Source organism: Pelobates fuscus, chromosome 2 (genome assembly GCF_036172605.1).
Source record: "Pelobates fuscus isolate aPelFus1 chromosome 2, aPelFus1.pri, whole genome shotgun sequence".
Lineage (NCBI taxonomy): Eukaryota > Metazoa > Chordata > Amphibia > Anura > Pelobatidae > Pelobates > Pelobates fuscus.
The window spans coordinates 354510403-354534466 of record NC_086318.1 but is presented as its reverse complement, the minus strand read 5'-3'; the positions used below and the strand labels follow the sequence as shown (position 1 = coordinate 354534466).

At 38.1% G+C, this 24064-nt stretch overlaps 1 protein-coding gene across 1 annotated transcript; it reads right to left on the bottom strand.

The window, feature by feature from the left end:
* Positions 1-210: 210 nt before the first annotated feature.
* LOC134585880 (NLR family CARD domain-containing protein 4-like) lies at positions 211-23317 on the bottom strand. The gene is made up of 8 exons (XM_063441363.1): positions 23282-23317; positions 17583-17843; positions 14190-16082; positions 13192-13284; positions 12216-12386; positions 8581-8673; positions 8327-8494; positions 211-846 (listed from the first exon to the last, which is right to left on the bottom strand). Coding segments are annotated over exons 1-8 (3009 nt in total). The 5' UTR covers positions 23283-23317; the 3' UTR covers positions 211-517.
* Positions 23318-24064: the final 747 nt, after the last annotated feature.

Genomic DNA, 24064 nt, shown 5'->3' with positions numbered 1-24064 from the left:
TGATTGGGAACCCACATTTTTCATTGACAAATATTCTAAAAGTTTTTCGGGAAAATGGTTTCCTGTCCAACTTTGAATTAAATACTGATAAGTCTAAAATCTTGATTATTACCTATTCTACTGCTCTTATACGGGGGCAGTTCCCTTTCGCCTGATATAGAATCAAAATGATATTTAGGTATTTATTTTTTCTCTGGCTACACAACTAGTTGTAATGTGGTGCCTATGGTTGCTCTATATTATTGCTCTCTAACTCAGTAACACTAAAATAATAATGCAGCAATGGGTGGATACAATTTTATAAGAGCCATTTAAAGTTACTATGTTGTAATTTTGGCCTTAAATTTTAAATTCACTTTCTATTCATTTTGAATTCCTGATTATTCTCAATTAGTGAATACTCCTTTATATGTAGAAACATTGCAAAAATCAGCTCAAGTATCTGCTGCTTTAGATTAATTATATGAATATTATTACAAAAAGAAAAAAACACTGTTATCTGCTTTCAACTTCTAAGTTAACAGCTTGAAAAAAAGTGGACACCTGTCTCTTCTTGCCTATGGATCATATTTTTCGATTTTTTGATTCTGTCCAAGTCAAAAGTATCCAGCTCCCAATTATTCAGTTCCATTGTGCATAAAAACTGTAAATCAGAAATTACACAACTCAGTTTTGCCACCAAGACTGAATCTGGTGTAAACAAATTCTCTGTACTGAAGTTTAAGTATGTGAGTTTTGTTAGATTTTGTAGTACGTCCATTAAGGCAATCCATCCGTCACTCGTTGCACGGTTATTCGACAAGTCCAGAAATTCAAGTTTTTTAGATTCATTCCTAAAATGGGTAGCTGCAAACAAGACAGTGTGATATTGTAAATGATCTACTGAATATACTGCAGTTTATGAAATGTCAGTGAGGTTTCTCTTGTAAATTTTCACATGATCAGAAATTCACCTACAAAACTGACTAAACGTCTTGACAGAAATAATTAAAATAACATAACAAAGTAGTAATGTTTCATATTAAAATAAATAAATAAAACAGGTCCCCGACATGAGCAGTACTTGTGTTAAATTGGGCTTGGCACAATAAAAAGTTCTACAATGTTACACCAGATACCTATACGCCTGTTGAAATATAGCTTAGAAGATGAGGCAAAACTATTTTATGAGATAACAGTCAGAAAACACAAGGATGTAAACAGCCTTCTCTTCTGTGACTTATTACCCTGGTATCTATCAACACAAGACTGTGCAGTTTATAGTGTACCTATACAAAGGGAATCTATTTCATTTACATATCAGTGTGATCTCACTCACAATGAGGCCCAGTAGAGAAATGCCATGTAAATCTATTCTACACAAAAGATAAAGCAAAAATACGCAATCATTTTGACCTTTTCCCGGAATGTGCATCAGAAACCTTTCTAGTGTTGTTGAGAAAGATATCCATGTGAATTACACTTAGTGAATTAGACCCTAGACTTTAGAATTTGACCCTAACCATATGTAAATACACTAAAACAGGGTATAAGAAGACCCAGAAAAAGGAACACATTGTAACCATCAGTTTTAAATAATTGTCAGTTTCAATGTGAGTTCAGTTAAGGGGGGCACTTATTTTCTTACACTGCATTAAGACTTTCTGGGCCTTGATAGGGACTGATGAACTGGCATAGCCTCTGCTGCAACTTACTCAGCCAGACTCTATTAAGCGACAATGTAGAGAAGGGGTGCATTAGAACCTGAGGGATTCCATTGCCTTAGATGACCAACATTTGCAACTGCAACAACATGATCACACCCCCTCCTTCTGATTGACTGTAAAATATTACTCATTAACAGTCCACTTAACCCCTTCAGGACGGAGTCAATAGTGCACGTTCTGATCAAAACAAAACGTAAACAAAAACTGGAATTTGCGCTATATGTCTGTTCAACCGTAATTCACCTCTTTCAAATTATATGCACCCACACTTATTATATATCATTTTGTTCAGGAGAAACAGGGCTTTAATCTATCATTCACTATTCATATATGGAACATAATTTATTATGAACAAAATTGAAAAAAATGTGAGAAAATAAGATTTTTTTTTTTTAAATTTGCATTTCCGTCTGACATTTTAACTGTGAATGTCATAATACTGTTAGGTTTTACTGCAAATAAATGCACATATTTGTAATCAGCGATGTCTCACGAGTACAACAGTATCCCCCATTAACAGGTTTTATGTTGTTTTGGAAAGTTACAGGGTCAAATATAGAACATTCCATTTTTAAATTGAAATTTTCCAGATTAGTAATGTTACCTTTGAGACAGTGTGGTAGCCAGGAATGAGAATTACCTCCATAATGGCATAGCATTTGAAAAAGTAGACAAGCCAAGGTATTGAAAGTGGGGTATGTTTAGTCTTTTTTAGTAGCCACTTAGTCACAAACACTGGCCAAAGTTAGCGTTCATATTTGTTTTTGTGTGAAAAAAGCAAAAAAACAAATATTTGGCCAGTGTTTGTGACTAAGTGGCTACTAAGAAAGACTGGACATACCCCACTTGCAATACCTCGGGTTGTCTACTTTTGCAAATGGTATGCCATCATGGGGGTAATTCTCATTCCTGGGCTACCATACGCTCTCAAAGGCAACATAACCAATCTGGCAAATTTCAATGTGAAAAAAATGAAATGCAAGCCTTATATGTGACTCTCTAACTTTCCAAAACACCATAAAACCTGTACATGGGGGGTACTGTTATTCTCGGGAGACAATAATATAGACCATAAAAGTGCAGTTCGCTTGTAAAAAATGCGAAAAAAGTCACTTTTACTTAAAATATCATAGTTGTAATACAATTTACCAGTTTGAAACACTAATATTTGAGTTCAGCGAAGTCTCCCGAGTAAAACAGTACCCCCTATGTACAGGTTTTATGTTGTCTTGGAGAGTTACAGGGTCACATATAGTGCTTGCGAATTAAATTCTCTGCACTTTCTCCCTGTGTTGTCAGGCATGTAAATCAAATTTTAATTAATCAAATCACATAATTACGTTAAAAGATTATTTAAATATACACGTAGAATTTTAATATATATGCATTTAAATTCTACGTGTATACTAATGTAATTTTTGATGTAATTATATGTATTTATCTATATATATATATTTGCGGTTATTTGTATTTTATATATAGATAGATATATATAGAATGTCATTCTAAGTGTATTTTGTTACCGATATATATATATTAATAACAAAATACAGTTAGAATGAAATTACATATGCATATATAATTTATATTAAATTTTGTTTCAATATTTTATTTATTTATTTTATTATTTTATTTATTTATTATTTTAATTATACGTATTTATATATAATATATATATATATGTACATCTATTATATATATATAATATATATACATATTATATATATGTAACGTCATTCTAAGTGTATTTTAATATTAATATATATACACTTATATTAATATTGAAATACACTTTGTATGACATTACATATATATAATATGTATATATATTATATATAAATATATATACATATTATATATATATATATAAAATTATATTTATTTTATTTTTACACATGTCTAATTTATTTTTTTTACACCTCCTACCAGCAGGGGGACTGTCTGATATTTCAAACAGTCCCCCTGCTGGCAGATCCATAGCCAGCTATAGGGGGCCATGTGATCGCTCTTTGAGAGCGATCACATGGCACCCGGGGGCCTCATTTGCCGGAAGGGGGCTGCCTGGGCTTTCAGGCAGTCCCCCAGAAGAGGATCGCGCCAGAGGTAAGTAAATCATACCTCCTGGGGCTGCAAGCCGTTACGGCGTACCATGCCGTCGCAACGGCTTTAACCCCTTAAGGACCAAACTTCTGGAATAAAAGGGAATCATGACGTGTCACACATGTCATGTGTCCTTAAGGGGTTAAAGCCCATTTAATGCGTGACGGCATGGTACGTCGTAACGGCGGGAAGGGGTTAAAATTGTTGCGTATGAGTAAGCTAATCAGAAGCAAGAGTATTGTAAGAAAAAATAAGTAGTTCAAATAAATAACTTTTATTTATTATATTCTTTAGGGTTCTGTGGAAATAAATGTTATTCGTTGGAATGGGTTTTGAATTACTTATATATTAAATTGCACATTGGATGTGAAACCACTTTAAAATTGGTAGATAAGAAAGATATATATATATATATATATATATATATATATTTATCATACAAAATACACAATCCAGCACACTCGCTTATTTACTAAACAATGATTTAAAATCTTACAGATTGTAATAGTTTTATTTAAAAACACCTCACCAAGGCAAAAAATAATGGAGGTTTTTGTTACATTATATGAACATATATTGCATAATCCTGCTACAACGTTAATGTACCTCATTCAGGTGAGTGCAGCCCTCTTGGTTTCATTTATATATATTTATTTATTTATATATATTTTGTCACTCATTTGATTGGTAAGTGTTTTATTGCTTTATGCATATAATGTCACATTACTGTAAACTCTGTGATCTTGAAAAAGACCCTTAGGGGTCAAAACGTCGATCGTATTACAGATGTAAACTTTTTTTGCTATTAATTCACGATTTACTTTCACAAGACCTGAGAGCGCACCCCTGATATTATAGAGTGCCCCCCCAAATTAATACACTGCATCCCTCCCTCAAATTAATAGAGTGCCCCTCCCTCAAATTAATACACTGCACTTCCTCCCTTAAATTAATACAGTGCCCCTTCCTTCATATTAATACACTGTCCTCCCTCCCTCAACTTAATACAGTGCCCCCCTCAAATTAATAGTGTGCCCCCACCCTCCCTCAAATTAATACAGTTCCCTTCCCTCAAATTAATAGAGTGCTCCCTCCCTCAAATAATAGATTGCCCCATCCCTCCCCCAAATTAATACAGTGCCCCCTCTCTTCCTCAAATTAATACAGTGCCCCCCTACCCCAAGCCCCTTTCTCCTACCTTACAATCTGCTGTCTGTCCTTCAGTTCCAGCTCCAGCCCAGACGCTCCTCTGGCACTGCGAGCAGGAGGAAAGGGGGAGTGGCTACTCTGGTCTGCTCAGCAGACACACAGACACTCTGTCCTCTTGTGGCTGGGAGAGCAAGAATCTGGAAATATTTTTTCTGTCGCAGTCACAGCAGAAAGCGGCCCCAGGGCAGACAGGCCGCAAATATGTTCACTGTGGGCCGCATGTTTGTCATGCTTGCCATACAGTGTTTTAAAAAACCTCCACACTAACCTCCACACTAAAGAACAAAAGGGTGTTTTAATCGCTCTGGCTGCTTTACATGCAGCCACATGATCAGCAGCAGCAGATCATGTGATCTATATGATCACTTGTCCCTGCGGACTGTCCTATGTAGGGAAGACAGACCTGACCATTAGAGACCGAATTCGAGGACATCGGTCAGGGATTATGACAGTCTTCCGTGACCTAAGGACTGATAAACCAGTGGCTAAACACTTTCTGGCAACCGAACATTGTTTGCCCACACTACTTATTATAGCAATTGATCATGTCCCTCATGGGGTTGATAGATCTAAATTTATTTTACAGCGTGAGGCATTTTGGATTCATAAATTGGATACAGTGGCCCCCCAGGGACTGGACTTAATGAAAATATAGTATACTCAATGTTCCTCCCGCAAGATAGGATGATATTATATGGCTGAATTATTATTATATTTTTGTCTTGTTTATAATTGTCATCATATATAAGATAAGATGGTATGCCCCGGATTGAGATTATTTTTTATAGTTTTTTTATTTTTCTTTATTTTATTTTTTGTCTCTTCATCTATACTTATTAGTCATGGGTACAGTTATATACATATTATAATTTTATTTAGTTTATATTGAACAAGATATTTGAATTCATATGATGTCCCAGAGTGGGGGCATTTATCTTCTCTACACACTATATAAGCTTAATATTCATTTGTATAGTTACACAATTCTTAAAATCATGTTTCATATATGTATACTTTATGGATTATACTGTATGATCCCGTTTTGGGATACAGGTATATATAATGTATAATACCCTTATGTATTACTGACAGTTTAAACCACTTTTGTGTGCTACATTTTTTTTCACTTCATTCATATATTCATTTCACATGTTTTTGAAATACATGTTTTGTATTTCTTCACTCTCACTCCTTTATTCATCACTTTGGCATGCTTACTGTCAGATTTTTTCTATTTTTACATTGGATATTTTTATATATCCAATGAATATATATATATATATATATATATATATATATATATACACTGAACAAAATTATAAATGCAACACTTTTGTTTTTGCCCCCATTTTTTATGAGCTGAATTTAAAGATTTAAGACGTTTTCTATGTACACAAAAGGCCTATTTCTCTCAAATTAAATCTGTGTTAATGAGCACTTCTCCTTTGTCGAAATAATCCATCCACCTCACAGGTGTGGCATATCAAGATGCTGATTAGACAGCATGATTATTCCACTGGAGTGCTTTAGGCTGGCCACAATAAAAGGCCACTCTAAATAAAAGGCCACTTTTACTGTATTGAGGGGGAACGGGGGGAAACTAGTCAGTATCTGGTGTGACCACCATTTGCCTCACGCAGGGCAACACATCTCCTTTGCATAGAGTTGATTAGGTTGTTGATTGTGTTGTTGTTGGTCCACTCCTCTTCAATGGCTGTATGAAGTTGCTGGATATTGGCAGGACCTGGAACACACTGTACACGGTCGTAAACGCCGATTGATAGCATCCCAAAACATGCTCAATGGGTGACATGTCCGGTGAGTATGCTGGCCATGCAAGAACTGGGATGTTTTCAGCTTCCAGGAATTGTGTACATATCCTTACATGGGGCCATGCATTATCATGCTGCAACATGAGGTAATGGTCGTGGATGAATGGCATAACAATGGGCCTCAGGATCTCATCACGGTATCTCTGTGCATTCAAAATGTCATCAATAAAATGCACCTGTGTTCATTGTCCATAACATACGCCTGCCCACACCATAACCCCACCGCCACCATGGGCCACTCGATCCACAACATTGACATCAGCAAACCGCTCACCCACATGATGCCATACACGCTGTCTGCCATCTGCCCTGTACAGTGAAAACCAGGATTTATCTGAAGAGAACACCTCTTCAAAGTGCCAGAAGCCATCGCATGTGAGCATTTGCCCACTGAAGTCGGTTACGACGACTGCAGAAATGATTTGGTTATGCAAACCGATTGTTGCAGCAGCTGTCCGGGTGGCTGGTGTGGCAGTGTGAGGGAACACTGCTATATTAGCCCCAGAATGGCACTTTCAGTGTTCCCTGACTAGAGGGGTTAAAAATCAGGTTGCTCTAGTACATCAATTAGGGAGCTACATAAACCCTATGCAGAGGGAAATCAGTCTCTCCTGTGAAGAGCTGCGGCGGAGACAGAGAGACTGTGAGTCAAAAAGACTGCTGAAACTGTATGGGAACAAAAATGTATTTTGCAAGCCTTTATTTGTATTTGTTAAACTACTGGGTTCATCTTAGCTGCCCAGTAGCATAGAACGGGTACTCTATGTTAGTTAGTCTCCAGTGTGGAGTAGGAGTTTTTGGGGGGTTTTCATGTTTTGCTGTGGCTCAATTGGGGCCTGCTTGCTAAATAAAGCTTTCCTTATATTGGAAGAAAAAACTATTTCTGTTGTTTATGACCCAAGACCCGGCCAGCCTGCCACAGTGGTCTCAGACGATCTTGGAGGTGAAGATGCTGGATGTGGAGGTCATGGGCTGGTGTGGTTACATGTGGTCTGCAGTTGTGAGGCTGGTTGGATGTACTGCCAAATTCTCTGAAACACCTTTGGCAACGGCTTATGGTAGAGAAATGAACATTCAATTCACGGGCAACAGCTCTGGTGAACATTCCTGCAGTCAGCATGCCAATTGCATGCTCTTTCAAAATCTGTGACATCTGTGACATTGTGCTGTGTGATAAAACTGCACATTTTAGAGTGGCCTTTTATTGTGGACAGCCTAAGGCACACCTGTGTATCAATCATGCTGTCTAATCAGCATCCTGATATGCCACACCTGTGAGGTGGATGGATTATCTCGGCAAAGGAGAAGTGCTCACTAACACAGATTTAGACAGATTTGTGGACAATATGTGAGAGGAATATGCCTTTTGTGTACATAAGTCTTAGATCTTTGAGTTCAGCTCATTAAAAAAATCAAAAACAAAAGAGTTGCGCTTATAATTTTGTTCAGTGTATACATACACATTTTAAATGGGCTTACCTAATTTTATCATGTCAGTGTCTGCCAGGTTCCATCTTTTAATTGCAAGTTTTGACAAACCCGTTGCCTTCCGAAGTTGAAACAGTAATGCATCTAGGCAAAGTTTCACATCACTACCTCCAGGCAGCAAAAGTGTTTTCAGTGTGGGCAGATAGATCAAAGCTTTCACTGTAACCAAACAGAAATTATTATTTCTTTAGTATATATACCTTATATTGAATCTGAAACGTACAAAAATGTTTTTAGAGGCCTACCAAGTTCTTCCATTGACTGACTTTCATCCTCTTCTAAATAGTTTTCAGAGAAATCAAGCACGGCAATTTTAGGCAATGTTTTCAAATTCTGAGCTATAAAAATATTAAAAATTGTGAGAATATTAATTTATGATTAGAAACATGCATCACATGTGAGCTTAAATGTATTGAATGTATTTATAACGGTGTGGAATATTACAGATTGTAAAAAATGCATTTGATTTCTTTATAAAAAGGGCATAAGAGACACTCACCAGACAAATGCTTAACCCCTTAAGGACCGCTGACGGTTCAGGACCGTCAGCGGTAAAACGTGCGTTTGGACCGCTGACGGTCCTGAACCGTCATAACGGTTTTGGGCTACTTACCTGATCGCCGTCGGTCCCACGGCGGCGATCAGCTCTCCTCCCGGTCCAGGGGGGTTGCCTGTCTGCCCGGGCAGCCCCCCCTCGGCAGATCAGGACCCTCACTCGATCACATGACCGCAATAGGGGTCTTTGTATCTGCCTGCAGGGGGACTGTCTGTGCTGACAGGCAGTCTCCCTGCAAGTGAAAAATCACAAATAAAGTTTTAAAATAAAGTAATAAGTGTGAAAAAAATAATAATATGTGTATATATATATATGCTATATATACATGTATTATATCTATATATACCTATATATAATATATGTATATATATCATATATATATAATGTCACACTAAGTGTATTTTTATATTTATATATACGTATATAATTATAAAAATACACTTATATTTAAATTACACACGAATATATACAATATATATAATAACTATATATATGGTATATATATATTATTATAAAATACAAATAATATGTTAATAAAAATAAATAACAAAAAATAAAAATAATTTTTAATAATTAAAAAAAAATTATATCTATATATTCAGTTTTATTCTAACAGTATTTTGATATTGATATATATATATTTATATCAAAATACACTTAGAATGTAATGATATATATATCTATGAATAAATAAATAAATAAAAATAATACGAAATATACATATGTCCACATACATAATTACATAAATAATTTCATAAATATACACGTAGACGTCAAATATATAAATATGTATATATATTAAAATTCTACGTGCATATTTATGTAATATTTTTACCTAATTAAGTAATTTTAATGATTGCAATTTGAGGGACCTGCCTGCCAACCCAGGCCAAAAGTCCAGATAATTTAATTTGCTAGCACTGTGTTTAACCCTGTAACTTTCTATGACACCCTAAATCCTGTACATGGGGGTACTGTTTTACTCGGGAGACTTCGCTGAACACAAATATTAGTGTTTCAAAACAGTAAAACATATCACAGCGATGATATTGTCAGTGAAAGTGAAGTTTTTTGCATTTTTCACACACAAACAGCTCTTTCACTGAGGATATTATTGCTGTGATATATTTTACTGTTCTGATACACTAATATTTGTGTTCAGCGAAGTCTCCTGAGTATAACAGTACCCCACATGTAGAGGTTTATAGTGTTTGTGAAAGTTACAGGGTCAAATATAAGGCTTGATTTTACTTTTTTTTTTTTTATTGAAATTTGTCAGATTGGTTAGGTTGCCTTTGAGAGCGTATGGTAGCCAAGGAATGAGAATTAGCCCCATGATGGCATACCATTTGCAAAAGAAGACAACCCAAGGTATTGCAAATGGGGTATGTTCAGCTTTTTTTAGTAGCCACTTAGTCACAAACACCGGCCAAAGTTAGCGGTTTTTGCATTTTTAACACACAAACAAATATAAATGCTAACTTTGGCCAGTGTTTGTGACTAGGTGGCTACTAAAAAAGACTGGACATACCCCATTTTGAATACCCTGGGTTGTCTACTTTAAAAAATATGTACATGTTAGGTGTGTTTCGGGGATTTATGACAGATAACGGTGTAACAATGTCACTATTGATACATTTAAAATATATATATATTGAAACAGCAATTTCCTACTTGTATTTATAGGCCTATAACTTGCAAAAAAAAGCAATAAAGCATGTAAACACTGGGTGTTTTTAAACTCGGGACAAAATTTTGAATCTATTTAGCAGTTTTTTTCATTAGCTTTTGTAGATAAGTAAAAGATTTTTCAAGTAAAAGTCCAAAAACATGTTTTTTTTTTTATTTTTCACCATATTTTATTATTTTTTTTAAATACAATATATGACATAATATAAATACTGGTATGTAAAGAAAGCCCTTCTTGTCGTGAAAAAAACAATATATAACTTGTATGGGAACCGTAAATGAGAGAGCGGAAAATTACAGCTAAACACAAACACCACAAAAGTGTTAAAACTGCTCTGGTCCTTAACGTACAAACATCGCAAAAACAGGCCGGTCCTGAAGGGGTTAAAGGAACACTAGTCACCAAAACAACTTTAGCTTAATAAGGCAGCTTTGGTGTATAAATCATGCCCCTGATGTTTTACTGCTAAATTCTCCGTCATTTACAAGTTAAATCACTTTGTTTATGTAGCCCTAGTCACACCTCCCTGCATGTGACTTGCAAAGCCTTCTTAAACACTTCCTGTAAAGAGTCATCTAATGTTTACACTTCCCTTATTGCAAATTCGGTTTAATTTAGAAAGGACCACTATAGGCACCCAGACCACTTCAGCTTAATGAAGTGGTCTGGGTGCCTGGTCCATCTAGGGATAACCCTTTTTTCTATAAACATAGCAGTTTCAGAGAAACTGCTATGTTTATATTAGGGTTAATCCAGCCTCTAGTGGTTGTCTCATTGACAGCCACTAGAGGGCTTCCGCGCTTCTCACTGTGAAAATCACAGTAAGAAGACGCCAGCGTCCATAGGAAAGCATTGTTAATGCTTTCCTATGAGACTGGCTGAATACGCATGCGGCTCTTGCCGAGGAGGCAGAGAGGAGGAGGAGAGCTCCCCGCCCGGCGCTGGAGAAAGAGGTAAGTTTAATCCCTTTCTCTCCATCCAGCCCGGCGGGAGGGGGACCCTGAGGGTGGGGGCACCCTCAGGGCACTATAGTGCCAGGAAAACAAGTATGTTTTCCTGGCACTATAGTGGTCCTTTAATATGTCTCTCAATATTCTACTCTATGTTATTTAATATGTCCGATGATATTCAACGGGGATGACCACTATCTCCTCTTTTAAAGAAAACCTAAACATCCGAAATCAGAAAAGGAAACCCATACCACACATGGTCCATCATAAACAGGGTTTTTTGGAGAATAATTTTCTTGCATATGACTGCATTTATCAGAACCAATAATAAACATTAATATTTTATTTTTTGTAATTTCCTTTCTTTTGATGTTAGTTTTAGCAAGTGCCATTTTGCACACGCTAGAGTCATCGTCAGCAAGAAACACAACTTTAACTGTACTTTTGTACCTCTATTGTCCAAAAAGCTTTACACCACTACTGGAGTTAAACGCCATAGTAAAATGTGAAACTTTTTGTTCGGAAAACCAATAATTGGCCTAACAAAAAAACATTTTTTTGTATTTTACCACGAGCAGTAATTTCTTCCCCTAAATGTTTTATGGTTACACACTAAATGTATCCACTAGTTATTGCAATAGAAGATAAGGATGTATTGTAAAACATTAGGAACCTAGTACTTACAAATAATCTTCAGTGCATTCCCAGTCAAACTGCAGTTAGATAGCTTGAGTTCTTCAAGCTGTGGACAGCTGGATGCAATAGCTCGAGCTATGTATTCAATGCCTTTCCCAATTTCAGGCAAAATGGATAAATTCAACATTTTTAATTTGCTTAATTTTTCAATACCTTCAGCTGTAAATTTAATAAAAACAATTTTAGTACGAAATGATTTTATATTTGAATTACCAATATGAGTGAGTAAGATTGGATTAAAATATTTTACTCTCTCACAAACCACAGGGCTATCAGACAGCTACATAACAGATAGCCATAAAACATTTTATACACATTTATTTTTATACTAAAGATAACATACATAGCAATAGAATAGGCTTATGCATAATAATACTGCCCAGTGAAACAGTGACAAGCGGGCTGCATACCTCTATATTACACAGACACTACAAGAACATATCAAAATGCCCTATAATATGTCTTATATATGAGTGCAGTATAGTTTATGAGGCATAACCTCTTTTACACATATGCTGTACAACAAATCTGGATAAACATTCTGCAACCGAGAGAAAGAAAGAAAATGTATTTGAGCTATTCCTGAGTTTGTGTAATTCAGCTGTAAATATAATTACTTATTTTATTTCATTTTATTTTTTGCTGATTTAATACTGGGCTTACTTTTTCCAAACAGGAAGAGATATTGTGTAGCAATTGTTTTACATTTGATAGCTCTGTATTTTGTTGTATTAAAACAACCTACAACCTACAGATAATGTATATATTTTTTTTTGGGGGGGGGGGGGGGGGGGAGACTATTTAACATTATAATGTTAAGAACTATCCTTTTAAAAGGGATCTGTGTGTGTTGCAAATTCGGAATTTTGAGTAATAACAGGTTGCAAACTATTGATAACATAACAATATTCATGTCCATGTCCAAAAATATTTATATACATTAATAAAACATTGTGATACTCACCAAGTATTTGTGCATCCTTCTCAACCATTTTTATGTTTTCTAAAATTAATTTTTCAATGTTCACTAATTTACATATTCCACAGAGAAGACCATCTATAAAAGATATCTAATTAATAATCAAATATACATACTATTGTTCATAATAAAATGTAAAATATTCTTGCTGCATGTGCTTTCTATACATGTAAAATATTGTATGCAATGTCCACCTTGTTGCACTCTTAATTTAGAAAAAGTAATGGTTAGAGAGCAGTTCACATGTTACTGAACTTCAACTCTCATGATTCTCTGGCTGTCTATTTTATTCAAAGAACCATGGGAGTTGTAGTTCAGCAACATCTGGAGGGCCAGAGTTTGGAGAACCCTGTTTTAGAGAATTGTGAAGTTTGTCAAGACTGGTGTATAACAGTTAAAGCAAATAAAGTGTGCATGCACTGAACTAATATTTTATACTGTCCTGGCTATAGCACCTATCCTCAGAACATTATAAAATTGCTGGTGTTCTCAAAGCAAATTCACTAGGACACCATAATCACCACAGTTTAAAGTGTCATATTGGAATTGCTATAACAAATAATTGGAGTTCTTTTTCTTGACGTACATTTTTGTAACGGAAAACGCTAAGTGGAGGTCGGAAAGTAAAGGTGGACCCAAGTAACTTGCAGACTTAAATACAAAGGTGGACCCAAGTAAACACTTATTTTAGATGCAAACATTTACTGTCTGTTGGTATTAACAAATAAGATCCTTTTTTTTTTTTTACCAACAAGCATGGAAATAAACCATAGGTGTTTTTTAGGTCTATGTTTTTTGTTTGTTATTTTTGAGGAGGGGGAACAAAAACTCACAGATTACTAGATTATATATAGATATGTGTACAGGTTTAAATTATCTGTTACTGATTAATGACTAGGTTGGTTTATGTCTAAGCAACTATAAGTACTTATTGTTTCATAAAGTCTCAGGAGAAAGAACAAAAGAAAGACACATTTGTTTACCTGGTTGGTGTTGAAGTTGTCTATTGGAAATACTTAATGTTCTTATTACTGTCATGTCTGCAATTCTTCTCTCATCTTCAATACAAAGTGGTGTATGGTCAACAATTAGATCTTGCAGGTTTCTGCAAGACTCCAGAATGCCTGTAATAGCACCAGTGACTCCTGCACTATTTTTTATCTTGAGTCTCAGGCGTCTAGCCGAGCAGCATATTTTACTAAGGTACCGTATGTCTTGTCTATTTAGCTTATCAAAGTTCTTAAGTGTGACTTCTAGTGTCTGTAGATTTTGATTCCAATTAAAAAATAGTTTTACTGCCTTTTCAGAAATGTAAGTGCTGATCTGATCGTTTGGAGTTCTTTGTTTTGAAGGGTTACTTTCACAAATTCCAGATAACTCCAACTTGATAATTTCCAATGCACTTAGACAATTTGGTAAGTGCTCAAAGAATTCAAAATGCTGGGATGATATGTTGTTGGTGTTAATGTATAAATATTTATCTGCAAAAAGTGATTTAAATTCGTTACTCAACTCTGTTTTGGTTGAGCTTTCATAAAAAAGATTAACTCCAAACTCAGCTAAATCAATACTGTTGCTAGTAATATCTTTGTTGCATACTGCAACAATGTGGTTTAGAACTTTATGAGTGGCTGTCTTGGATGATCCACAAGTATATAAAAGTAGATTGCTGTACTTATTAGTAATATCGTGAATGGAGTCTATTCTGTTCAAGTATGACTGCCCTTCATTAACATATCTTGTCTCTTCAGAACATAGCAACTGAGAGAGTCTTCTTCCTGCGACATATTCTTGGAAGGATTTATGGAAGAATCTGTAAGTAGGTCTATGTCTCTGGGCAGTATATTTATTCAAGAGGCCAATATTTAACAACACATCTTCTTGGATATCGGGCAAGTGATCCTCTCGAAAGTCAAACATATGATCAAACAATCCTCTTAAAGCCAAGTTTCCACAGCACTTGATGTTCTCTTTTACAATATGTTTTTTTATTTTACTAGTTTTGTACTTGCCTCTTTCAATCATCAGTTCGTATAAAGTGCAGAACAAAGCTGTTTGGGTGTTCATCTGGAAATCTTTTTCCCCCATCCGTAAGGCACAGGCTATTACTACAAACAAAGGTGTCTTCATGAGATTTTTAATGAAAATAGAATCCTCTAAAGTGGCCAACAAGTCCTTAGCTTCATCTTCCACCAGAACATTTTCAATCAGTTCTTTAGCACTTTCTTCAGTGAAATCACTTGTTTCAACTATCAAAGCTCCAAATTTTCTAACTTTCCCTATTGTTTCTGTTCTTGTACTAACAATAACTGTACTATTGAATCTGGGATTTTGTTTTATAAGTTCATCGATTTGTTTGCAGCTGTCAGCTTGAAATTCATCATAACCATCCAATAAGAACAACACCTCCTGCCCTAGTTTCCATATTTCATCCATGAACTTTTTTTTTTGCCATTGTGAATTAATGGGAAAAAGTTGGTCATCTAGAGTTTCATACAGCGCATCACTTGCACTGCGAAGAGTGACAAAAAAAACAAGTTTGTAACTTGATAATGATTTACATTCATCAGTGGCCCACATAAGAGCAATTCTCTTGAGAATAGTTGTTTTTCCTTTCCCTGCTTCTCCTTCAATAATACAAGGACTTCTGAGCTTGTTTAAAATTTCCACTAGGGTCAGCTGTTTCTTCTTGCGATTAAGTGTGTCTTTTTCCCATAACAAGGGATCTTTGAATGTTGTCTCCAAATCAAATAAGATATCAATACCTGTTTCGTCCCCCAGAGGATTAAATTTTTGAAACAACGGGGATTGATATAAATTCTTTAAATATTTAGACAAATCTTCTAATTCCTTTTTTGTATCAATGCCCATCGTATCTAATGAGAGAATTAGAAATCAGTCTGTTATTATCTAGAATAAAATGCATTCCTTTAAACAAGAAATAATTCTGCTGCTAAATTAGTGGGACATTAGAGAGAAAACATTAGTTCTATAACTGATCAACAAGAAAGTAAGGTACTTTCATCCATTCAAGATCTTTCCCACTGGGTTATCATGTAAAACTGTCACAACAGTCAAGCAACACAGTAGTGAGAGCATTGTAGGTAATTACATATTTAGTTTTCCAAAGTATTGCTGCTTCTGGATTAATGACAAGTGCTATCAAAGTTGGAGAACTAAAGTCACAGTCGTTACATGTAGACCACGGCCTACACCATAGAAGCAATTGCAGCTGAGGAGTTACTACTCCCTAAGCAGAACTGTTGTGAGGACATCTAGTCTACAGGAAGGGATACAACATTTGGAGAACAGGTAGATATCTGGGAGACAGTTAAACATTGATGGTGAAGGGGAGGGAAGGGTTTGGCCACAACGGATTTTTCCCATCTCAGTCATAGTCATGTGCAACTACATTGCAGTAGGGTTTACTATCTAAATCCTATGTACAAAATATTATGTAAAATAATGAGGTCAAAAAATACAATCTTCTAATGCTAACCAGATGTACACAGAGAAAGAGTGGAGAAGAATGATTTTTCCCCTTTCAGGGACACAATGGAAATCACCTCAAATTGGGGTTTTCACCTTCATTTGGATCAGCAACAGAAATCATGGAAGTGTAAATGGTTGGTGGACACTTTTAACTTATATGATTATGAACATGCTGTCGGAATAGGGATTGTGTAAGATAGGGAATAATGGGATACTTAGCTGTTGACACTACTTTGTTTGTCTAGGGGACAGTATTTTATTTGATGCTTATGAAAATAATAGAATAGGCTTGCTTCGTCTTTGCAGGTGCTGGGTTTATTTCTGTGGACTAGTAAATCAAGTTGTTCCACAATGTTACATACAGCAGGTAATCTTGCTGGATGGATGTCAACACAATTTAAGAATGTTCATAGAAACAGCACAGAGTTTATAGACAGAATCAGTCATTTACACATATTACATCACTATGATGAAATAATAATATACCAAAAGGTCAGTCACAGAGAGAATGCATTAATGTGACAAAATAAGTTGGAACCAAGCAAGGGTTGCTGATGTTAAATTTCTCTGGTTTAAAATAGTCTATGAGTATCAGAAAATGCAAGTGTGCATAAAAAAATATATCCAGTCATTTAAGGAACTATTAATATGATACATATTTTGTTTAATGAAAGGACCTTTACTGAGGTCCCAACACATCGATGGATAATATGATTTGCTGTGGAGGGGTATAATTGCAATTTATCAATATTTAACACAATTTAATAAAAATAATAATACTTTTTTTTATTATCTCATATTTTTATCACATTTGTAATAAGGCATCAAGTGCAATCAGGGATTTTATTTTTTTTAGCATAAAACATATTAGATATAATACTCACTTTGTCCAATCAGATCGTGATAGAAATGTGAATCTCGATTTTCAAGCAATTTCAGAAAACATATGCAGGCTTCATTCCCTTTTTTTAAAATCATAGTAACCAATTCTCTTGCGACATCTTGATCTACCTTTGCAGAAAGTACAAACTCCATCTCATCCATAGAAAGGATGCATTGTGCATAGAGCTCATCAGCAATCTGTTTAGCAATTACCCTTCCTAATCTCTGGGTAAGCTCTGAGAACTTTGTCCGTATTAGGTTCACTAAGGAAAACATATAACATGGAATCAACATAAAAACAAACATATAACATGGAAAGTAAAATTATGAAGACATAAGTGAACATGAAAACTCTACTCTTTTCTGATTGACGGCCACTCATCTTTCCTTAACTGACGCTGTGATTGCTGTGAAACTGATGGACCAGGCATGTTAGTTGAGCAGCCATTGGTCAGGTAACAGTATTGTCTGACCCAACATGGCTGTTCAACCAGATTCAAAAGTGATGTTATTGAAAGTGATATTAAGAAAATCAATCTACATCATTTAGATATTAAGTTCTCTTAGGGGAACATATAACAAGGAATAAACGTTAGTGAGATTGTAAAGACATTAGTCAATATGAAGAAAAGGAAAGTAACCACTTTTTTTACTCCCTACCGCTTGGACCCAGTGACCTAAACGGCAAACAGGGCACTATAGCATTAGGAATTTACATTTGTATTAGTATTCTTTAATTATATTATTTTAGATGCTGTATGTTGATTTTTGTTTGTGAGGAAAATTCACTTTGTATCTGGCTGAGCAGTCATTTTGGGTCAGGCTGTACTGTTTTCTGACCCACTGCTACTCATCATTACTAGTTTGCCTCTGTAATTGCTCTATGCGAAAGTGCGGCAGCTGGCAAGGTGGGCTGGGTGGCAGTGGGTCGAATAACAACAGAAGCAAACAAACAAAAAAACTTAAAATATTCTAAAAAAAAAAAAAAAAGAATACATTTACATAATTTAAAGAAAATTGTTGTTTCATTAAATTTGATTAAATAAAAAAAAAATTTTTTTAAGTGAAATGTTGATGACAGTTCATCCCCTCTGTGCTGCTTGGACTACCATGGAAGTATTAGCCTGAGCAATGGGAGTCTGTGAGTGCCAGTTGACCGCTTGCAGACTATCGCATCAGTCCATTTCTTGATGATTTGGTATGGCTAGAAAGAAGTGTATAATTCCTGCCTTAGCAATACCTCCAGTAGTGGCTGGGCTGGGGGTGGCCAGAGACATGTGTGGCGAAACCGACCTCGCCACTGGGCCCTGGAGAAGCCTGTTTGCCCGCCTCCTACCTGCTGACTATGGCCCCTGGATTATTTGGGGCATATTGTATTTTATTGTGCGACTACTGGCCCTTTTAACAGCATCTATGGACATATTGGGTTAAGTGGTAATCTAAGGGGAGGAAATGTGTGGGAGGTACATCAATGTGATTGGTCAATATCATCCTCCCCCTGGGAGTGTCCTGTATGTACCTGTTTGTGAATAAAAGCCAGGCTGGATGAGCCAGTCCAGAGTTCCTGTTTTACCCTCAAAGTGATGTGTCGTCTCGTTATTGGGGGGAAGGATTCGTTGGATGCTGTTCCAGTTTGACTGCTAGGAGTGTAAACCTATCGTATGGTTTTTCCTATTCGGCTGTATACAGCATTCATATGCTAGAGAGGATTTCTATGCTTCTCAGAGTCGGTGGTTGTGGTGTCTGCTGCAGTGCTTGAAGTCCTCAGGAGCGCTAGGAGCATCCTTCAACGGAGGTACCCAGTCGGGGTGCCAGGCGATCCGTTACATTGGTGGCAGCGGTGGGATGGCGTCCTAGTGCGAGGTAAAGCAGCTCGGAGACACAGTGCGTTTGGATTTACAAATTGAGGGCAACGCTAGCAGTCGTGCAGCGCCCCTGGGAGCAGACAGGTATGGAAGGTTCTGGCTCTGGAGATGATTGGCTGGCCGAGGTGAGGCAGCGAGTGGCCGAGTATGGGGATGATATACCCATGGAGACACGCCGGGTGATCTGGAACCAGGTCATGGCCGAGCGAAACACAAGGCTGGACCGAGAATTCCGGCTGGCGAAAGAGAGGAAGTATGCTCAGCAGCAGGAGCGTTACAGCAGCCGAGTAGAGGCTGCATCCAAGGAGGTTAGCCGTCTTTCCCTGAGGCGGCGGGAGGAACCCGAAGTGGGGGTCCTCATAGACTGGTCCTGTGAGGAACCACAACAGGCAGGTAGAGATGGGACCAAGGTCTCTCCACCGGGCCCACCGGGATGCTGGGCAGCTGGCCCAGATCCCCAGCAGCAGCCAGAGTTGTCAGGTGGGGAAGCAGGTGGCCCTTACTCACAAATGTTGAGGGGCCTCACGGATTGGTCCTGGGAAGACCCACAGATGGCAGTTGGAGATGGGACTGCGGTCTCTCTACCGGCCCTACAGGGATGCTGGGCAGTCGGCCCAGATCCCCAGCGGCAGTGTGCGTTACAGGTTGCTGAAGGTGCCGTTCTTGCTCCCCAGCGGCAGTCTACGGTGCAGGGAGAGGAGCCTGTTATCCCCTCTCCCCAGCGGCTGAAGGTGTGTAAGGGAGAGGAGTTTGTTATTCCCTCTCCCCAGCGGCAGCGCAGCTCACCAAGGGGAGACAGTAAGCCCCTCACCAGCGCAGATGGGACCGTGGTCTCTGCGCCCTGCCTACAGGGAGTACAGAGGGTCAGCCCTGCTCCCCAGCGGCTGAAAGTGTGTAAGGGAGAGGAGTTTGTTACCCCCTCTCCCCAGAGGCAGCTTAGCACACCAAGGGGAGACAGTAAGCCCCACACCAGCGCAGATGGGACCGTGGTCTCTGCGCCCAAGTTACAGGGAGCTGAAGGGGCCGTCCTCCCTCCCCAGCGGCAGTGTGATTTGTTGGGAATTGGGAGCCCAGTCTCCATTCCCCAGGGGCAGAGTATCCAGCAGGGAATGGAGAGCCCAGCCCCCTTTCCCCCACAGCAGGACTCTGTGCTGGGAGGAGAGACAGTCGGTCTCCCTCCGCAGAGACGGGAAGTATGTATGGGAGAGGAGATTGTTACCACCTCTCCCCAGCGGCGGATCATTAATGTACAGGGAATAGAGAGCCCAGTCTCCATTCCCCAGCGGCAGAGTGTTCTAATGGGAGAGGAGCTGGTTACCACCTCTCCCCAGCGGCAGCTAAATGTACCAGGGGGAGACTGTAAGCCCCACACCTGTGCAGATGGGACAGTGGTCTCTGCACTTCCAGCACAGGGAGTAGGGACGGTCGGCCCTGCCCCCCCACGGCAGGGCTGTTTAGCCAAAGGGGAGACAGTCGGTCTCCCCCTCCAACAGCGGAGCTGTGTAACTAAAGGGGAGACAGTCGGTCTCCAGCAGCAGAGCTGTGTAACTCAAGGGGAGACCGTCGGTCTCCAGCAACCAGGCTTCAACCCGACTACTCTCGTGGTAGTGCTGGCATCCGGGCAGAGTACTGCTGGTCTCTGCCCACTCAGCAACCCACCAAGGCAGTCTACCAGCCCCCAGCACAGCCGTGGTGAGGCACCTGGGCATGGACAAAGTTCTCCTCTACTCAGGTGTAGTAACCAGTTATTGTGGGTGAGCTGTACTGCTGTTCCTGTTTTGTGGGTGGGTTGCTGGACTAACCAGGGCACTGACCGGCAGGAGGTCAGATACCCTGTTAGTCTGTTTGGAAAAGGGGAGAAATGTGGCGAAACCGACCTCGCCACTGGGCCCTGGAGAAGCCTGTTTGCCCGCCTCCTACCTGCTGACTATGGCCCCTGGATTATTTGGGGCATATTGTATTTTATTGTGCGACTACTGGCCCTTTTAACAGCATCTATGGACATATTGGGTTAAGTGGTAATCTAAGGGGAGGAAATGTGTGGGAGGTACATCAATGTGATTGGTCAATATCATCCTCCCCCTGGGAGTGTCCTGTATGTACCTGTTTGTGAATAAAAGCCAGGCTGGATGAGCCAGTCCAGAGTTCCTGTTTTACCCTCAAAGTGATGTGTCGTCTCGTTATTGGGGGGAAGGATTCGTTGGATGCTGTTCCAGTTTGACTGCTAGGAGTGTAAACCTATGGTATGGTTTTTCCTATTCGGCTGTATACAGCATTCATATGCTAGGAAACAAAATAATCCTGCACTCCACAATCCAAACGTGAATGCCCGGTGCTTGTCCAGCAAAATACAGAAAACGAAAAAGAGATAGCACTCCCAGGACTTGTAAGTAAAAATAAAACTTAACTTTTAATCAATCGGCAAGAGGTCGACGTTTCAGTCTGTTAACCACAGACTTTCATCAGTCCTGATGAAAGTCTGTGGTTAACAGACTGAAACGTCGACCTCTTGCCGATTGATTAAAAGTTAAGTTTTATTTTTACTTACAAGTCCTGGGAGTGCTCTCTCTTTTTCGTTTTCTGCATTCATATGCTAGAGAGGATTTCTATGCTTCTCAGAGTCGGTGGTTGTGGTGTCTGCTGCAGTGCTTGAAGTCCTCAGGAGCGCTAGGAGCATCCTTCAACGGAGGTACCCAGTCGGGGTGCCAGGCGATCCGTTACAACATGTATTTAGTTTTAACTGCTAAAAACCGGTTTAACACTAAATGGAGGAACAGCGCCAGGGAACTTGAAAGCACTATAACCAATTCAATGAGATGAAATGGTTATAGTGCCTACAGTGTCACTTTAAAATAAGCGGGAATTTAAAACTTTAACCCCTTAAGGACACATGACGTGTGTGACATGTCATGATTCCCTTTTATTCCAGAAGTTTGGTCCTTAAGGTGTTAAACTAATTATTTTGAGCTTTGAATGCACTATATACAATACAGATTAATTTGCTCTGAGGGACAGGCATTGAGGGCCAGAAGTTCTTGAGGAGGAACTTCTATTATCTCCCCTAAGCTAAGCCCTGCAGTTCAGGGCTTAGTACATTGGCTGAAGGTGTAAACTGACTTAACCTTTTTAACTGAATCTAATCACATTTAATACTTTTCAATAATGAAATCCAATATACACAGTCATACCACATCCATATTTCTGTTGGGCTTCGTTAATTCCAGTTCTATAGCGACCTAAGAGAGTTCCCTTTGCTGTCATAGCAATGTTTTCAAGTGATTTACATATGTTTGTAACCATGAAGATGATACAAACTAACAAATCTGATAATGTTACTATGTTCAATATGCATATACTTTTTTTTTTTTTTTTTTAAATCAGCAATATCATTATAAAATGCCTATTCTGAGTGTGTCCCACAGTTCTATTTTTTTTTTTTTCAGTTCGTTTCTGTTTATTACACAGAGTTGGATTTATATCTCACTGGTTCCTAGACAGGTTAAAAATTTCAGTCCCTCATACAGGGACATGGGCTCAGACAGATACTACTAGCTGCATCATCCACAATTTATTACCTCACTACTCATCTGACCTGACTTACTAGCTGGGCACATTAAAACATTGTGTGGACCAACAGACATATAATCATCACCTCTCTGCATATCGCAGGTGACAAGGCCACTGGTCCATGAACAGAAAGGTTCTGTCTGATACCTAGGTGGGTGCCTTAGGCTCGCTTATAGGTTATCTGACTGTGCTGATAGAGCATTTTGATTATGGTGTGTAAGTAGTATAGTACACTTTTTTGAAATTAAATAAATAGTATAAACACTTACTTGTGAGTCAAATTGTAGAGTTAATGTTACAAAAAAAAATTCTGATTCTCCTGGGAAATAAATAAAACAAACAGTATTACAAACATTGGAAGTGTTTAAACTTTACAGGATTATTTTACCATTTCATGCATGGGGGAAGGGGTGGAAGCAAGAGGCATAGGGAAACTTTAGTGTTAGGAACACAGTTTTGTATTCCTAACACTTTAGTGTGCCTTTAAATGTCATTGGAGGGAATCAGACCCTGGTTATAGGTAGTGTAATGAGGGATTAGGCTAGATTTGGATTGGCTGAAGGGTAATACGTAGTGGTCTTGTCTCTCATGTTGAGATATCTTAATGTAGTCTAGTGAAGTGAACAGATGATAGTAAGTTCTCTTAAACTGAGGAATGTCATGATTGTGTGTGGTTCGAAAGGTGCTGCATCAATGAGATAGGACCATGACCGACAAGATATCTGAGGATAGGTAATATGGAGGGTGGATGAAAAGTACTTGATGTTTAACGCCTAACCAATTTAGAAGATGACAGAAAATTGTTAAACAATATTAAATTCCAGCCAACTCGTGAAAATGTACACTCTCTGCGGAAAGCTTGTAATGGAGAACAAGATACGTAATCAATGACAAAGTTGTCAATTCCTGGGATATGGTCCTATATCAAGAAAGTAGTTAATAGCAGTTGACCAAGTCAGTATTGTCATGAAGTGCATATGTCAAGATCTGCTCGAGGCACATATAGACACGTAAGATATGACATAGGTGAGCAAGAATAATTGAACGACCCT